General features: G+C 43.5%; 1 protein-coding gene across 1 annotated transcript in view; it reads left to right on the top strand.

Moving 5' to 3' along the window:
- Positions 1–17,387, top strand: part of LOC126301745 (integrin beta-like protein 1) — a 53,886-nt gene that overhangs the window by 20,013 nt on the left and 16,486 nt on the right. The window contains exon 2 of the mRNA XM_049991716.1: positions 1,500–2,330. Coding sequence (XP_049847673.1) covers positions 1,500–2,330 — 831 coding nt within the window. The remainder of the gene's footprint in view (positions 1–1,499; positions 2,331–17,387) is intronic.

Here is a 17,387-nt window from a genome sequence, read left to right as displayed (position 1 = left end):
ATAAGTGTGTGCCAGTGTAGTGCTTTTTCCCAAGTAAGTGTGTGTATGTGTCGAGCTTCTTCGCAAATAAGTGTGTGTCAGTGTAGTGCTTCTTCCCAGATAAGTGTGTGTCAGTGTAGTGCTCCTTCCCAAATAAGTGTGTGTCACTGTAGTGCTTCTTCCCAAAGAAGTGTGTGTCAGTGTAATGCTTCTTACCAGATAAGTGTGTGTAAGTGTCGAGCTTCTTCGCAAATAGGTGTGTGTCAGTGTCGTGCTTCTTCCCAAATAAGTGTGTGTAAGTGTAGTGCTTCTTCCCAAGGAGGTGTGTGTCAGTGTAGTGATTGTCCCCAAATAGGAGTGTGTCAGTGTAGTGCTTGTCCCCAAATAGGTGTGTGTCAGTTTAGTGCTTGTCCCCAAATAGGTGTGTGTCAGTGTAGTGCTTCTTCCCAAATAGGAGTGTGTCAGTGTAGTGCTTCTTCCCAAATAGGTGTGTGTCAGTGTACTGCTTCTTGCCAAATAGGTGTGTGTCAGTGTAGTGCTTCTTCCCAAATAGGTGTGTATCAGTGTAGTGCTTCTTCCCAAATAGGTGTGTGTGAGTGTAGTGCTTCTTCCCAAATAGGTGTGTGTCAGTGAAGCGCTCCTTCCCAAATAGGTGTGTGTCAGTGTAGTGCTTCTTCCAAAATAACTGTGAGTCAGTGTAGTGATTCTTCCCAAATAAGTGTGTCAGTGTAGTTCTTCCAAAATAAGTGTGTGTCAGTGTAGTGCTACTTCCAAAATAAGTGTGTGTCGGTGTAGTTCTTCTTCCCAAATAAGTGTGTGTAAGTGTGGAGCTTATTCACAAATAGGTGTGTGTCAGTGTCGTGGTTCTTCCCAAATAGGTGTGTGTCAGTGTAGTGCTTCATCCCAAATAAGTGAGTGTCCCAAATAAGTGTGTGTAAGTGTAGTGCTTCTTCCCAAGTAGGTGTGTGTCAATGTAGTGATTGTCCCCAAATAGGAGTGTGTCAGTGTAGTGCTTGTCCCCAAATAGGTGTGTGTCAGTTTAGTGCTTGTCCCCAAATAGGTGAGTGTCAGTGTAGTGCTTCCTCCCAAATAGGAGTGTGTCAGTGTAGTGCTTCTTCCCAAATAGGTGTGTGTCAGTGTACTGCTTCTTCCCAAATAGGTGTGTGTCAGTGTAGTGCTTCTTCCCAAATAGGTGTGTATCAGTGTAGTGCTTCTTCCCAAATAGGTGTGTGTGAGTGTAGTGCTTCTTCCCAAATAGGTGTGTGTCAGTGTAGCGCTTCTTCCCAAATAGGTGTGTGTCAGTGTAGTGCTTCTTCCAAACTAAGTGTGAGTCAGTGTAGTGATTCTTCCCAAATAAGTGTGTCAGTGTAGTTCTTCTTCCAAAATAAGTGTGTGTCAATGTAGTGCTTCTTCCAAAATAAGTGTGTGTCGGTGTAGTTCTTCTTCCCAAATAAGTGTGTGTAAGTGTGGAGCTTCTTCGCAAATAGGTGTGTGTCAGTGTCGTGGTTCTTCCCAAATAGGTGTGTGTCAGTGTAGTGCTTCATCCCAAATAAGTGAGTGTCAGTATAGTGCATCTTCCCAAATACGTGTGTTTCAGTGTAGTGCTTCTTCCCAAATAAGTGTCTGTCAGTGTAGTGCTTCATCCCAAATAAGTGTGAGTCAGTGTAGTGCTTCTTCCCAAATAAGTGTGTGTAAGTGTCGAGCTTCTTCGCAAATAAGTGTGAGTCAGTGTAGTGCTTCATCCCAAATAAGTGTGAGTCAGTGTAGTGCTTCTTCCCAAATAAGTGTGTGTAAGTGTCGAGCTTCTTCGCAAATAAGTGTGAGTCAGTGTAGTGCTTCTTCCCAAATAAGTGTGTGTCAGTGTAGTGCTTCTCCAGAAATAAGTGTGTGTCTGTGTAGTGCTTCTTCCCAAATAGGAGTGTGTCAGTGTAGTGCTTCTTCCCAAATAAGTGTGTGTAAGTGTAGTGCTTCTTCCCAAATAGGTGTGTGTCTGTGTCATGCTTCTTCCCAAATAAGTGTGTGTCTGTGTAGTGCTTCATCCCAAATAGGTGTGTGTCTGTGTAGTGCTTATTCCCAAATAGTTGTGTGTCAGTGTAGTGCTTCTTCCCAAATAGGTATGTGTCTGTGTAGTGCTTCTTCCCAAATAGGTGTGTGTCTGTGTAGTGCTTCTTCCCAAATAAGTGTGTGCCAGTGTAGTGCTTTTTCCCAAGTAAGTGTGTGTAAGTGTCAAGCTTCTTCGCAAATAAGTGTGTCTCAGTGTAGTGCTTCTTCCCAAATAAGTGTGTGTCAGTGTAGTGCTTCTTCCCAAATAAGTGTGTGTCAGTGTAGTGCTTCTTCCCAAATAAGTGTGTGTCAGTGTAATGCTTCTTTCCAGATAAGTGTGTGTGTCAGGCTTCTTCGCAAATAGGTGTGTGTCAGTGTTGTGCTTCTTCCCAAATAAGTGTGTGTAAGTGTAGTGCTTCTTCCCAAATAGGTGTGTGTCAGTGTAGTGATTGTCACCAAATAGGTGTGTGTCAGTGTAGTGCTTGTCCCCAAATGGGTGTGTGTCAGTTTAGTGCTTGTCCCCAAATAGGTGTGTGTCAGTGTAGTGCTTCTTCCCAAATAGGTGTGTGTCAGTGTAGTGCTTCTTCCCAAATAGGTGTATGTCAGTGTAGCGCTTCTTCCCAAATAGGAGTGTGTCAGTGTAGTGCTTCTTCCCAAATCGGTGTGTGTCAGTGTAGTGCTTCTTCCCAAATAGGTGTGTGTCTGTGTAGTGCTTCTTCCCAAATAAGTGTGTGTCAGTGTAGTGCTTCTTCCCAAATAGGTGTGTGTCTGTGTAGTGCTTCTTCCCAAATAAGTTTGTGTCAGTGTAGTGCTTCTTCCCAAGTGTGTGTCAGTGTAGTGCTTCTCCCCAGATAAGTGTGTGTAAGTGTCGAGCTTCTTCGCAAATAGGTGTGTGTCAGTGTCGTGCTTCTTCCCAAATAAGTGTGTGTAAGTGTAGTGCTTGTCCCCAAATAGGTGTGTGTCAGTGTAGTGCTTATTCCCAAATAGGTGTGTGTCAGTGTAGTGCTTCTTGTTAAATAGGTGTGTGTCTGTGTAATGCTTCTTCCCAAATAGGTGTGTGTCTGTGTAGTGCTTCTTCCCAAATAAGTGTGTGTCAGTGTAGTGCTTCTTCCCAAGTAAGTGTGTGTAAGCGTCGAGCTTCTTCGCAAATAAGTGTGTGTCAGTGTAGTGCTTCTACCCAAATAAGTGTGTGTCAGTGTAGTGCTTCTTCCCAAATAAATGTGTGTCAGTGTAGTGCTTCTTCCCAAATAAGTGTGTGTCAGTGTAGTGCTTCTTCCCAAATAGGTGTGTGTCTGTGTAGTGCTTCTTCCCAAATAAGTTTGTGTCAGTGTAGTGCTTCTCCCCAGATAAGTGTGTGTAAGTGTCGAGCTTCTTCGCAAATAGGTGTGTGTCAGTGTCGTGCTTCTTCCCAAATAAGTGTGTGTAAGTGTAGTGCTTGTCCCCAAATAGGTGTGTGTCAGTGTAGTGCTTATTCCCAAATAGGTGTGTGTCAGTGTAGTGCTTCTTGTTAAATAGGTGTGTGTCTGTGTAATGCTTCTTCCCAAATAGGTGTGTGTCTGTGTAGTGCTTCTTCCCAAATAAGTGTGTGTCAGTGTAGTGCTTCTTCCCAAGTAAGTGTGTGTAAGCGTCGAGCTTCTTCGCAAATAAGTGTGTGTCAGTGTAGTGCTTCTACCCAAATAAGTGTGTGTCAGTGTAGTGCTTCTTCCCAAATAAATGTGTGTCAGTGTAGCGCTCCTTCCCAAATAGGTGTGTGTCAGTGTAGTGCTTCTTCCAAAATAACTGTGAGTCAGTGTAGTGATTCTTCCCAAATAAGTGTGTCAGTGTAGTTCTTCTTCCAAAATAAGTGTGTGTCAGTGTAGTGCTACTTCCAAAATAAGTGTGTGTCGGTGTAGTTCTTCTTCCCAAATAAGTGTGTGTAAGTGTGGAGCTTATTCACAAATAGGTGTGCGTCAGTGTCGTGGTTCTTCCCAAATAGGTGTGTGTCAGTGTAGTGCTTCATCCCAAATAAGTGAGTGTCCCAAATAAGTGTGTGTAAGTGTAGTGCTTCTTCCCAAGTAGGTGTGTGTCAGTGTAGTGATTGTCCCCAAATAGGAGTGTGTCAGTGTAGTGCTTGTCCCCAAATAGGTGTGTGTCAGTTTAGTGCTTGTCCCCAAATAGGTGAGTGTCAGTGTAGTGCTTCCTCCCAAATAGGAGTGTGTCAGTGTAGTGCTTCTTCCCAAATAGGTGTGTGTCAGTGTACTGCTTCTTCCCAAATAGGTGTGTGTCAGTGTAGTGCTTCTTCCCAAATAGGTGTGTATCAGTGTAGTGCTTCTTCCCAAATAGGTGTGTGTGAGTGTAGTGCTTCTTCCCAAATAGGTGTGTGTCAGTGTAGCGCTTCTTCCCAAATAGGTGTGTGTCAGTGTAGTGCTTCTTCCAAACTAAGTGTGAGTCAGTGTAGTGATTCTTCCCAAATAAGTGTGTCAGTGTAGTTCTTCTTCCAAAATAAGTGTGTGTCAATGTAGTGCTTCTTCCAAAATAAGTGTGTGTCGGTGTAGTTCTTCTTCCCAAATAAGTGTGTGTAAGTGTGGAGCTTCTTCGCAAATAGGTGTGTGTCAGTGTCGTGGTTCTTCCCAAATAGGTGTGTGTCAGTGTAGTGCTTCATCCCAAATAAGTGAGTGTCAGTATAGTGCATCTTCCCAAATACGTGTGTTTCAGTGTAGTGCTTCTTCCCAAATAAGTGTCTGTCAGTGTAGTGCTTCATCCCAAATAAGTGTGAGTCAGTGTAGTGCTTCTTCCCAAATAAGTGTGTGTAAGTGTCGAGCTTCTTCGCAAATAAGTGTGAGTCAGTGTAGTGCTTCATCCCAAATAAGTGTGAGTCAGTGTAGTGCTTCTTCCCAAATAAGTGTGTGTAAGTGTCGAGCTTCTTCGCAAATAAGTGTGAGTCAGTGTAGTGCTTCTTCCCAAATAAGTGTGTGTCAGTGTAGTGCTTCTCCAGAAATAAGTGTGTGTCTGTGTAGTGCTTCTTCCCAAATAGGAGTGTGTCAGTGTAGTGCTTCTTCCCAAATAAGTGTGTGTAAGTGTAGTGCTTCTTCCCAAATAGGTGTGTGTCTGTGTCATGCTTCTTCCCAAATAAGTGTGTGTCTGTGTAGTGCTTCATCCCAAATAGGTGTGTGTCTGTGTAGTGCTTATTCCCAAATAGTTGTGTGTCAGTGTAGTGCTTCTTCCCAAATAGGTATGTGTCTGTGTAGTGCTTCTTCCCAAATAGGTGTGTGTCTGTGTAGTGCTTCTTCCCAAATAAGTGTGTGCCAGTGTAGTGCTTTTTCCCAAGTAAGTGTGTGTAAGTGTCAAGCTTCTTCGCAAATAAGTGTGTCTCAGTGTAGTGCTTCTTCCCAAATAAGTGTGTGTCAGTGTAGTGCTTCTTCCCAAATAAGTGTGTGTCAGTGTAGTGCTTCTTCCCAAATAAGTGTGTGTCAGTGTAATGCTTCTTTCCAGATAAGTGTGTGTAAGTGTCAGGCTTCTTCGCAAATAGGTGTGTGTCAGTGTTGTGCTTCTTCCCAAATAAGTGTGTGTAAGTGTAGTGCTTCTTCCCAAATAGGTGTGTGTCAGTGTAGTGATTGTCACCAAATAGGTGTGTGTCAGTGTAGTGCTTGTCCCCAAATGGGTGTGTGTCAGTTTAGTGCTTGTCCCCAAATAGGTGTGTGTCAGTGTAGTGCTTCTTCCCAAATAGGTGTGTGTCAGTGTAGTGCTTCTTCCCAAATAGGTGTATGTCAGTGTAGCGCTTCTTCCCAAATAGGAGTGTGTCAGTGTAGTGCTTCTTCCCAAATCGGTGTGTGTCAGTGTAGTGCTTCTTCCCAAATAGGTGTGTGTCTGTGTAGTGCTTCTTCCCAAATAAGTGTGTGTCAGTGTAGTGCTTCTTCCCAAATAGGTGTGTGTCTGTGTAGTGCTTCTTCCCAAATAAGTTTGTGTCAGTGTAGTGCTTCTTCCCAAGTGTGTGTCAGTGTAGTGCTTCTCCCCAGATAAGTGTGTGTAAGTGTCGAGCTTCTTCGCAAATAGGTGTGTGTCAGTGTCGTGCTTCTTCCCAAATAAGTGTGTGTAAGTGTAGTGCTTGTCCCCAAATAGGTGTGTGTCAGTGTAGTGCTTATTCCCAAATAGGTGTGTGTCAGTGTAGTGCTTCTTGTTAAATAGGTGTGTGTCTGTGTAATGCTTCTTCCCAAATAGGTGTGTGTCTGTGTAGTGCTTCTTCCCAAATAAGTGTGTGTCAGTGTAGTGCTTCTTCCCAAGTAAGTGTGTGTAAGCGTCGAGCTTCTTCGCAAATAAGTGTGTGTCAGTGTAGTGCTTCTACCCAAATAAGTGTGTGTCAGTGTAGTGCTTCTTCCCAAATAAATGTGTGTCAGTGTAGTGCTTCTTCCCAAATAAGTGTGTGTCAGGGTAGTGCTTCTTCCCAAATAGGTGTGTGTCTGTGTAGTGCTTCTTCCCAAATAAGTTTGTGTCAGTGTAGTGCTTCTCCCCAGATAAGTGTGTGTAAGTGTCGAGCTTCTTCGCAAATAGGTGTGTGTCAGTGTCGTGCTTCTTCCCAAATAAGTGTGTGTAAGTGTAGTGCTTGTCCCCAAATAGGTGTGTGTCAGTGTAGTGCTTATTCCCAAATAGGTGTGTGTCAGTGTAGTGCTTCTTGTTAAATAGGTGTGTGTCTGTGTAATGCTTCTTCCCAAATAGGTGTGTGTCTGTGTAGTGCTTCTTCCCAAATAAGTGTGTGTCAGTGTAGTGCTTCTTCCCAAGTAAGTGTGTGTAAGCGTCGAGCTTCTTCGCAAATAAGTGTGTGTCAGTGTAGTGCTTCTACCCAAATAAGTGTGTGTCAGTGTAGTGCTTCTTCCCAAATAAATGTGTGTCAGTGTAGCGCTCCTTCCCAAATAGGTGTGTGTCAGTGTAGTGCTTCTTCCAAAATAACTGTGAGTCAGTGTAGTGATTCTTCCCAAATAAGTGTGTCAGTGTAGTTCTTCTTCCAAAATAAGTGTGTGTCAGTGTAGTGCTACTTCCAAAATAAGTGTGTGTCGGTGTAGTTCTTCTTCCCAAATAAGTGTGTGTAAGTGTGGAGCTTATTCACAAATAGGTGTGCGTCAGTGTCGTGGTTCTTCCCAAATAGGTGTGTGTCAGTGTAGTGCTTCATCCCAAATAAGTGAGTGTCCCAAATAAGTGTGTGTAAGTGTAGTGCTTCTTCCCAAGTAGGTGTGTGTCAGTGTAGTGATTGTCCCCAAATAGGAGTGTGTCAGTGTAGTGCTTGTCCCCAAATAGGTGTGTGTCAGTTTAGTGCTTGTCCCCAAATAGGTGAGTGTCAGTGTAGTGCTTCCTCCCAAATAGGAGTGTGTCAGTGTAGTGCTTCTTCCCAAATAGGTGTGTGTCAGTGTACTGCTTCTTCCCAAATAGGTGTGTGTCAGTGTAGTGCTTCTTCCCAAATAGGTGTGTATCAGTGTAGTGCTTCTTCCCAAATAGGTGTGTGTGAGTGTAGTGCTTCTTCCCAAATAGGTGTGTGTCAGTGTAGCGCTTCTTCCCAAATAGGTGTGTGTCAGTGTAGTGCTTCTTCCAAACTAAGTGTGAGTCAGTGTAGTGATTCTTCCCAAATAAGTGTGTCAGTGTAGTTCTTCTTCCAAAATAAGTGTGTGTCAATGTAGTGCTTCTTCCAAAATAAGTGTGTGTCGGTGTAGTTCTTCTTCCCAAATAAGTGTGTGTAAGTGTGGAGCTTCTTCGCAAATAGGTGTGTGTCAGTGTCGTGGTTCTTCCCAAATAGGTGTGTGTCAGTGTAGTGCTTCATCCCAAATAAGTGAGTGTCAGTATAGTGCATCTTCCCAAATACGTGTGTTTCAGTGTAGTGCTTCTTCCCAAATGAGTGTCTGTCAGTGTAGTGCTTCATCCCAAATAAGTGTGAGTCAGTGTAGTGCTTCTTCCCAAATAAGTGTGTGTAAGTGTCGAGCTTCTTCGCAAATAAGTGTGAGTCAGTGTAGTGCTTCATCCCAAATAAGTGTGAGTCAGTGTAGTGCTTCTTCCCAAACAAGTGTGTGTAAGTGTCGAGCTTCTTCGCAAATAAGTGTGAGTCAGTGTAGTGCTTCTTCCCAAATAAGTGTGTGTCAGTGTAGTGCTTCTCCAGAAATAAGTGTGTGTCTGTGTAGTGCTTCTTCCCAAATAGGAGTGTGTCAGTGTAGTGCTTCTTCCCAAATAAGTGTGTGTAAGTGTAGTGCTTCTTCCCAAATAGGTGTGTGTCTGTGTCATGCTTCTTCCCAAATAAGTGTGTGTCTGTGTAGTGCTTCATCCCAAATAGGTGTGTGTCTGTGTAGTGCTTATTCCCAAATAGTTGTGTGTCAGTGTAGTGCTTCTTCCCAAATAGGTATGTGTCTGTGTAGTGCTTCTTCCCAAATAGGTGTGTGTCTGTGTAGTGCTTCTTCCCAAATAAGTGTGTGCCAGTGTAGTGCTTTTTCCCAAGTAAGTGTGTGTAAGTGTCAAGCTTCTTCGCAAATAAGTGTGTCTCAGTGTAGTGCTTCTTCCCAAATAAGTGTGTGTCAGTGTAGTGCTTCTTCCCAAATAAGTGTGTGTCAGTGTAGTGCTTCTTCCCAAATAAGTGTGTGTCAGTGTAATGCTTCTTTCCAGATAAGTGTGTGTAAGTGTCGAGCTTCTTCGCAAATAGGTGTGTGTCAGTGTTGTGCTTCTTCCCAAATAAGTGTGTGTAAGTGTAGTGCTTCTTCCCAAATAGGTGTGTGTCAGTGTAGTGATTGTCACCAAATAGGTGTGTGTCAGTGTAGTGCTTGTCCCCAAATGGGTGTGTGTCAGTTTAGTGCTTGTCCCCAAATAGGTGTGTGTCAGTGTAGTGCTTCTTCCCAAATAGGTGTGTGTCAGTGTAGTGCTTCTTCCCAAATAGGTGTATGTCAGTGTAGCGCTTCTTCCCAAATAGGAGTGTGTCAGTGTAGTGCTTCTTCCCAAATCGGTGTGTGTCAGTGTAGTGCTTCTTCCCAAATAGGTGTGTGTCTGTGTAGTGCTTCTTCCCAAATAAGTGTGTGTCAGTGTAGTGCTTCTTCCCAAATAGGTGTGTGTCTGTGTAGTGCTTCTTCCCAAATAAGTTTGTGTCAGTGTAGTGCTTCTTCCCAAGTGTGTGTCAGTGTAGTGCTTCTCCCCAGATAAGTGTGTGTAAGTGTCGAGCTTCTTCGCAAATAGGTGTGTGTCAGTGTCGTGCTTCTTCCCAAATAAGTGTGTGTAAGTGTAGTGCTTGTCCCCAAATAGGTGTGTGTCAGTGTAGTGCTTATTCCCAAATAGGTGTGTGTCAGTGTAGTGCTTCTTGTTAAATAGGTGTGTGTCTGTGTAATGCTTCTTCCCAAATAGGTGTGTGTCTGTGTAGTGCTTCTTCCCAAATAAGTGTGTGTCAGTGTAGTGCTTCTTCCCAAGTAAGTGTGTGTAAGCGTCGAGCTTCTTCGCAAATAAGTGTGTGTCAGTGTAGTGCTTCTACCCAAATAAGTGTGTGTCAGTGTAGTGCTTCTTCCCAAATAAATGTGTGTCAGTTTAGTGCTTCTTCCCAAATAAGTGTGTGTCAGTGTAGTGTTTCTTCCCAAATACGTGTGTGTCAGTGTAGTGCTTCTTCCCAAATAAGTGTGTGTCAGTGTAGTGCTTCTTCCCAAATAGGTGTTTGTCTGTGTAGTGCTTCTTCCCAAATAGGTGTGTGTCTGTGTGGTGCTTCTTCCCAAATAGGTGTGTGTCTGTGTAGTGCTACTTCCCAAATAGGTGCGTGTCTGTGTCGTGCTTCTTCCCAAATAAGTGTGTGTCAGTGTAGTGCTTCTTCCCAAATAAGTGTGTGTCTGTGTAGTGCTTCTTCCCAAATAAGTGTGTGTCTGTGTAGTGCTTCTTCCCAAATAGGTGTGTGTCAGTGTAGTGCTTCTTCCCAAATAGGTGTGTATCAGTGTAGTGCTTCTTCCCAAATAGATGTGTGTAAGTGTAGTGCATCTTCCCAAATAGGTGTGTGTCAGTGTAGTGCTTCTTCCCAAATAGGTGTGTGTCAGTGTAGTGCTTTTTTTCAAATAGGTGTGTGTCTATGTAATGCTTCTTCCCAAATAGGTGTGTGTCTGTGTAGTGCTTCTTCCCAAATAGGTGTGTGTCAGTGTAGTGCTTCTTCCCAAATAAGTGTGTGTCTGTGTAGTGCTTCTTCCCAAATAGGTGTGTGTCAGTGTAGTGCTTCTTCCCAAATAGGTGTGTGTCTGTGTAGTTTTTCTTCCCAAATAGGTGTGTGTCTGTGTAGCGCTTCTTCCCAAATAAGTGTGTGTCAGTGTAGTGCTTCTTCCCAAATAAGTGTGTGTCAGTGTAGTGCTTCTTCCCAAATAGGTGTGTGTCAGTGTAGTGCTTCTTAACAAATATGTGTGTGTCAGTGTGGTGCTTCTTCCCACATTGGGTTGTGTCAGTGTAGTGCTCCTTCTAAAATAGGTGTGTGTGTGTGTGTAGTGCTTCTTCCCAAATAGGTGTGTGTCAGTGTAGTGCTTCTTCCCAAATAGATGTGTGTCAGTGTAGTGCATCTTCCCAAATAGGTGTGTGTCAGTGTAGTGCTTCTTCCCAAGTAAGTGTGTGTCAGTGTAGTGCTTCTTTTCAAATAGGTGTGTGTCTATGTAATGCTTCTTCCCAAATAGGTGTGTGTCTGTGTAGTGCTTCTTCCCAAATATGTGTGTGTCAGTGTAGTGCTTCTTCCCAAATAAGTGTGTGTCTGTGTAGTGCTTCTTCCCAAATAGGTGTGTGTCAGTGTAGTGCTTCCTCCCAAATGGGTGTGTGTCTGTGTAGTGCTTCTTCCCAAATAGGTGTGTGTCTGTGTAGCGCTTCTTAACAAATAAGTGTGTGTCAGTGTAGTGCTTCTTCCCAAATAAGTGTGTGTCAGTGTAGTGCTTCTTCCCAATAAGTGTGTGTAAATGTCGAGCTTCTGCGCAAATAAGTATGAGTCAGTGTAGTTCTTCTTCCCAAATAAGTGTGAATCAGTGTAGTGATATCTCCCAAATAAGTGTGTGTCAGTGTAGTGCTTCTTCCCAAATAAGTGTGTGTCAGTGTAGTGCTTCTTCCCAAATAGGTGTGTGTCAGTGTAGTGCTTCTTAACAAATATGTGTGTGTCAGTGTGGAGCTTCTTCGCAAATAGGTGTGTGTCAGTGTCGTGGTTCTTCCCAAATAGGTGTGTGTCAGTGTAGTGCTTCATCATAAGTAAGTGTGTGTCAGTATAGTGCTTCTTCCCAAATACGTGTGTGTCAGTGTAGTGCTTCTTCCCAAATACGTGTGTGTCAGTGTATTTATTTATTTATTTATTTATGCATTTATTTTACCTGGCAAGATTAGGGCCTTCAGGCCCTCTCTTACACCTAACCAGGCATACTCAGGTTGAACGAGTTACAGTTTCTACTTAACATTAAGGACATATAGCCTATTATGCAGTATTGATGTTAAAGAAAAAAATAGATATTATAACAGTAGTATAATGATAATTATAACAATAAAAAATAATTATAACAATCAATAATAATAATAATAATAATAATAATAATAATAATAATAATAATAGTAGTAATAATAATAATAATAATAATAATAATAATAATAATAATAATAATAATAATAGTAATAGTAATAATAATAATAATAATGACTATGTATATGAAAGTAAACATACTTTTCTTTTCTGAATGTCAGTCCCATTGTTAGTTGGGAATTTTCTCGTTATGTTCTTGCAGCTTGTGAGTTATTCTCATCGAGCAGAGACATAAGACGATAGAATGGGGTGAAAGAGATATATAAGAGGTAGATAGGTTAGAGGAAGAGAAATAGAACGGTAAAATTCGAAGCTGTGATGGAGAGGAGAAAGAAAGAGATGGGAGGGGCACAAGAATGGTGGTTATACCGTCCCTAATATGTAAGCTTTGAGTTCCCTCTTGAATGTTGAGTAGTTCTGGATAAGACGCAGATCACAGGGGAGCGCGTTCCATAGTCGTATGGCTGAGATGGAGAATGACACGGAGAAAGATTTTGTGTTATGTAAAGGTACAGCCAAGATGATAGACGTATCCGATCTAGTGTTGCGATTGTGGAATGACGATAGGTGTTTAATGTGAGAAGATAAGTATTGGGGGCACCAGTGGCTAAGAAATCGATGAAGTAAGCACATCGTGTGGAGATCGCGTGCCGTATGTGGGCGTATCCAACCTAGCTGGGAGTATGAAGGACTGATATGATCATACAACCGAATATTGCACACGTATCTAACGCAAGCATTCATCACTAGCTCGAGGCATCTAGAATTTTCACTATTTGTGCCGTGTTGAACTACATCGCAGTAGTAAAGATTAGGCAAGACTAGTGTTTGGACTAATTTTTGTTTAACATGGGTTGGAAATATTTTTCTAAACTTTTGAATTGCATGTAGGGAGGAGAGCGATTTCCGGCAAGCTGTGACTGTTTGTTCTTCCCAGTTTAGGTGTTCATCCAAGATTATTCCAAGGTCTTTAACTGTTTTTTGGTATGGTAGTTGGGTACCATTGAGGAGTATTTTAGGGACTGTTTCGCGAAAGTACCGGCTGATTAACTTTGGATGAGATATAAGTATGACCTGGGATTTCTTGGGGTTTAGTTTCAGACCTAGGTTCTGTGCCCATCGAGAAACAGAACAAAGATCTGCGTTCATACTCGCTACTGCGCCAGCAATGTTTTTGGGGCTTGCACTTATGTACAGTTGGATGTCGTCGGCATAAAGATGGTAGTTGCAGGAGTGAATCACTGAAGAAATATCATTAATGTACAGTGAGAAGAGTAGTGGACCAAGGACGGAGCCTTGGGGAACTCCAGAGCGCACGCTTTTCCATGATGACTTTTCCGACCCACAAATGACTTGTTGACTTCTGTTTTTGAGGTAGCTGTCGAACCATTGTATTGCGCTGTTTGAGAAATTCAGCTGTTTCATTTTAATTAGTAATATATCGAAGTCAACTGTGGCAAAAGCCTTGCTAAAGTCAAGCAGTGTTAGGATAGTAGCTTCACGTCTGTCCATAGCATGTTTAATGTCATCAGTTACTTTGGTTAATGCGGTTGCTGTACTATGGTGCTTTCGAAAGCCTGACTGATATTCGTCATGGACGTTATGAGTTTTGAGGTAATCCATCAGTTGTTCATGGACGATGTGCTCTAGGGCTTTAGAAATTGCAGGTAGTATGCTGATCGGCCTGTAGTCACCTGGCGACTTAGGGTTGTCAGTCTTGGGTATAGGCTTAATTAAACTTTGCTTCCACTCAGTAGGATATGTACTACTGACAAGAGACAGGTTGAAGATGTCTGTGATAACTGGAATAATAGTGTCTACGACGTTCTTAATCATGCCAATGCTCACTCCATCATTTCCTACTGCCTCGGAAGAGATTCTCATAATTGCCTTGTGTACTGTGCCGGTAGTGACATGTTTTAGGAAAAACTTGTCTCTCGAGAGATTGATATCTTGGGGCTGGTAATTTGTCGCTGCGTGGCAGTTTGCAGCTGTTGAGAAAAAATCGTTTAATTCTTCTGCAGACGCTTGATAAACAGCGTCAGATCTTCGCTTCCCTATACCGAAACTGCGCAGCTTTTTCCACAGTGCAGCAGGTTTTGATATGCCGCATACGACAGAGCGGGCATGTCTGATTTTGGCATTCCTCACGCTTTGCTTGGTTCTGTTTCGGAGTTTCCTATAAGCTTCGTACGCCTCGGGAGTTGGGTTACGCTTGAAGGCCCTATGTGCAGCATCACGTTTATTCATTAACTGACGTAATGCAGTGGTGAGCCACGGAGCGGGAGCTCTCTTTACCTTAACAGTGCGTTGAGGAGCATGTTTATCATACAGTGCAATAATTTTGCGACATAATTGCCGAATTTTTTCGTCTAAAGTCGGTTCATCGTTTATATCATGCCAAGGGATGTCTGAGCAATCCTTTTGAAGAGCGTCATGGTTAACATTTTTTAAGTTTCTGTAGGTTACCAGGTGAGATTTTTCTTTGGTAGTATGCATTGAGTAATTTAAAAATATCACGTCATGAGCAGAGAGTCCCGGAGCGGATGTCTGATTGGCGCGGATTATTTTATCTGGTCGCTTTGTTGCTATTATATCTATGATTGTGTGGCTGTGTGGCGTGTGATGAGTTGGGTCCAGCGGTGTTAAACTCATATCATTGGAGTGGAACAGTCGCCTTAGTTTTTCGGCAGAGGGAGATTTTAACTGTAAGTCGATGTTTGTGTCGCCCATAATGATTATGTGTTCATACTGTGTCACGAGTGAGGACAGGGCAGACTGAAAGGAGGACATGGCACCGATGTTTGGAGGTTTATAGATTACTCCAATTAGCAGTTTCTGATTTGATGTATTTATTTCGAAAAACAAGAACTCTGCTTCTCCTTCGCCCTTTGCATCCGATGTGCATAGCACAGTAGGTGTCAGATCAGAGCGAACATAGGCACCCACACCACCCCCGCGTCGTGTTTCACGATCTGCCCTTAGGAGAGAGTAACCAGCGATTCGGATAGCGTCGGAAGAAATGTTTGGTTTCAACCAAGTTTCCGAGACGAGGATAATGTGGAACAGCGATTGGCAGAACAGGTCACAGAACTCGTCGAAGTGAGCCGTTAGCGACTGCGCGTTCGCGTGGGCCACAAAGAGCCCGCCGCCGGAACCGGTCCGTCCCATTGTGGCCGCCTGTAGGACCGAGCGCGCTCCGTTTACCTGCTGGCCGGAAGAGGGACAAAAGCTGGATTTCGCGGGGGAAGACATGTTTACAGGTGTCCAAGGTTGTGACTGACTCAAGCGTCTGTGAACTAAAGGTGAAAAACACGCTGGAAGTATCGGAGAAGGGAGCGAAAAGAAAGATGGAAAGTGGCGGTAGTGGTTACGAAAAAGATAATAGTAGTAGCAGTGGTAGTGGCGAAGATGAAAATAACAGATATAGAAAGGCGGTTGTGAGGAGATTCCTGTTAATGGAGAATGTTAATTCCCATTTGACTGACAATATGAATATACATGAGCACTTATAATAGACAAATAAAGAAACAATATTTTTGTGAAACAATTGACTGATTTTAAATAGAGTACTTATGGTACTTATAGAAATAACGGAGCAGTATTTAAGCTAAAAAAATGAAAAGAAAGAATAAAAAAAATTAACTTATATTAGACAGATTACAATATGAGACTTTGTGTCTCGCGAGATTTCGCTCAGTCTTTCAGTTCGAACATGTTTGTCACCGTTTTCCTCCCTCCTTCCGTCTTGATTACGATCCTGCCATCCTGGGTCCATACATTTTGAAGGCCAAACTGTGTGATCGCAGCGTTCAAAACTTTTAGTCTTTCGCGCGTCAGATCTTCCCTCAGGGTAACCCCACTCTTGGCGAGTTTTCTTTTCTGAGCAAACACTTCAGCTCTTTTCCGGTAAGACACAAATTTAATTATTATGGGCCTGGGTTTCATGGCACCTGGTGTCCTGCGCCCAACACGGTGGCTTCTGTCAATATCGGCCACGTCGATCTGCACGCCAAGTTTCTCACGCACGAGGCTAATGGCCAGGTCGTCGGTGTTTTCGCGATCGTTTTCAGCTACCCCGAACAAGCGCAAGCTGTTCCTTCGCTGATACTGCTCAATTTCATCGGTGGCAGCAGACAGTTTAGCCTCTAGGTCGGCGGCTTTTTTCTCTTGTGCGGCCAGGGACTTTCTAAGAGACTGGATTTCGGTGCTGTTGCGCCCGACAGACTCTTGTAGTTTGTCCATGACCGCGGCCGTCACGGAGTCCGTGATGGATTGGACGATTACGTCTAGCGTGTCTTTGCTGTGCAGCGCCGCACTCACCTGGGACCGGACGAGCTCCCCGATGTCGGGAAGCGGGGCCTCACCTGCCGCCGGAGACCGGGCGCCCGCGCTGCCTGCACCCCTGTAGCCTCGCCTGCTGCCGCTTACTCGTGCTCTTCCCATTTTTCACTCACTTATCACTTATCACTTGTGGTAATCAACGGAGAACAATACACCACGGCAAGTAACACTTGTTTAGTCGGATGCACACGTTGTGGACTGCCGCACTTCTCTTTAACACCTTCAATGAGCGGAAAAACTCGCGAGCCGAAGAAACGCGCGTCACTCAGTGGCCGCCATATTGGATTTACTTCCAAAATAAGTGTGTGTCAGTGTAGTGCTTCTTCCCAAATAAGTGTGTGTCAGTGTAGTGCTTCTTCCCAAATAAGTGTGTGTCTGTGTAGTGCTTCTTACCAAGTAGGTGTGTGTCTGTGTAGTGCTTATTCCCAAATAGGTGTGTGTCGGTGTAGTGCTTCTTAAAAAATAGGTGTGTGTCTGTGTAGTGCTTCTTCCCAAATAGGTGTGTGTCTGTGTAGTGCTTCTTCCCAAATAAGTGTGTGTCTGTGTAGTGCTTCTTCCCAAGTAAGTGTGTGTCAGTGTAGTGCTTCTCCCCAGATAAGTGTGTGTAAGTGTCGAGCTTCTTTGCAAATAGGTGTGTGTCAGTGTCGTGCTTCTTCCCAAATAAGTGTGTGTAAGTGTAGTGCTTCTTCCCAAATAGGTGTGTGTCAGTGTAGTGATTGTCCCGAAATAGGTGTGTGTCAGTGTAGTGCTTGTCCCCAAATAGGTGTGTGTCAGTGTAGTGCTTGTCCCCAAATAGGTGTGTGTCAGTGTAGTGCTTCTTCCCAAATAGGAGTGTGTCAGTGTAGTGCTTCTTCGCAAATAGGTGTGTGTCAGTGTACTGCTTCTTCCCAAATAGGTGTGTGTCAGTGTAGTGCTTCTTCCCAAATAGGTGTGTGTCAGTGTAGTGCTTCTTCCCAAATAGGTGTGTATCAGTGTAGTGCTTCCTCCCAAATAAGTGTGTGTCAGTGTAGTGCTTCTTCCCAAATATCTGTGTGTCTGTGTAGTGCTTCTTCCCAAATATGTGTGTGTCAGTGTAGTGCTTCTTCCCAAATAGGCGTGTGTCAGTGTAGTGCTTCTTCCCAAATAGGTGTGTGTCAGTGTAGTGCTTCTTCCCAAATAGGTGTGTGTCAGTGTAGTGCTTATTCCCAAATAGGTGTGTGTCAGTGTTGTGCTTCTTCCCAAATAGGTGTGTGTCTGTGTAGTGCTTCTTCCATAATAAGAGTGTATCAGTGTAGTGCTTCTTCCCAAGTAAGAGTGTGTAAGAGTCGAGCTTCTTCGCAAATAAGTGTGTGTCATTGTAGTGCTTCTTCCCAAGTAAGTGTGTGTCAGTGCAGTGCTTCTTCCCAAATAACTGTGTGTCAGTGTAGTGCTTCTTCCCAAATAAGTGTGTGTCAGTGTAGTGCTTCTTCACAAATAGGTGTGTGTCAGTGTAGTGCTTCTTCAAAAATAAGTGTGAGTCAGTGTAGTGCTTCTT

Source organism: Schistocerca gregaria, unplaced genomic scaffold, assembly GCF_023897955.1.
Source record: "Schistocerca gregaria isolate iqSchGreg1 unplaced genomic scaffold, iqSchGreg1.2 ptg000097l, whole genome shotgun sequence".
NCBI classification, from domain to species: domain Eukaryota; kingdom Metazoa; phylum Arthropoda; class Insecta; order Orthoptera; family Acrididae; genus Schistocerca; species Schistocerca gregaria.
The sequence above is the reverse complement of the archived record's forward strand: the minus strand, read 5'-3'. Positions and strand labels throughout refer to the sequence as shown.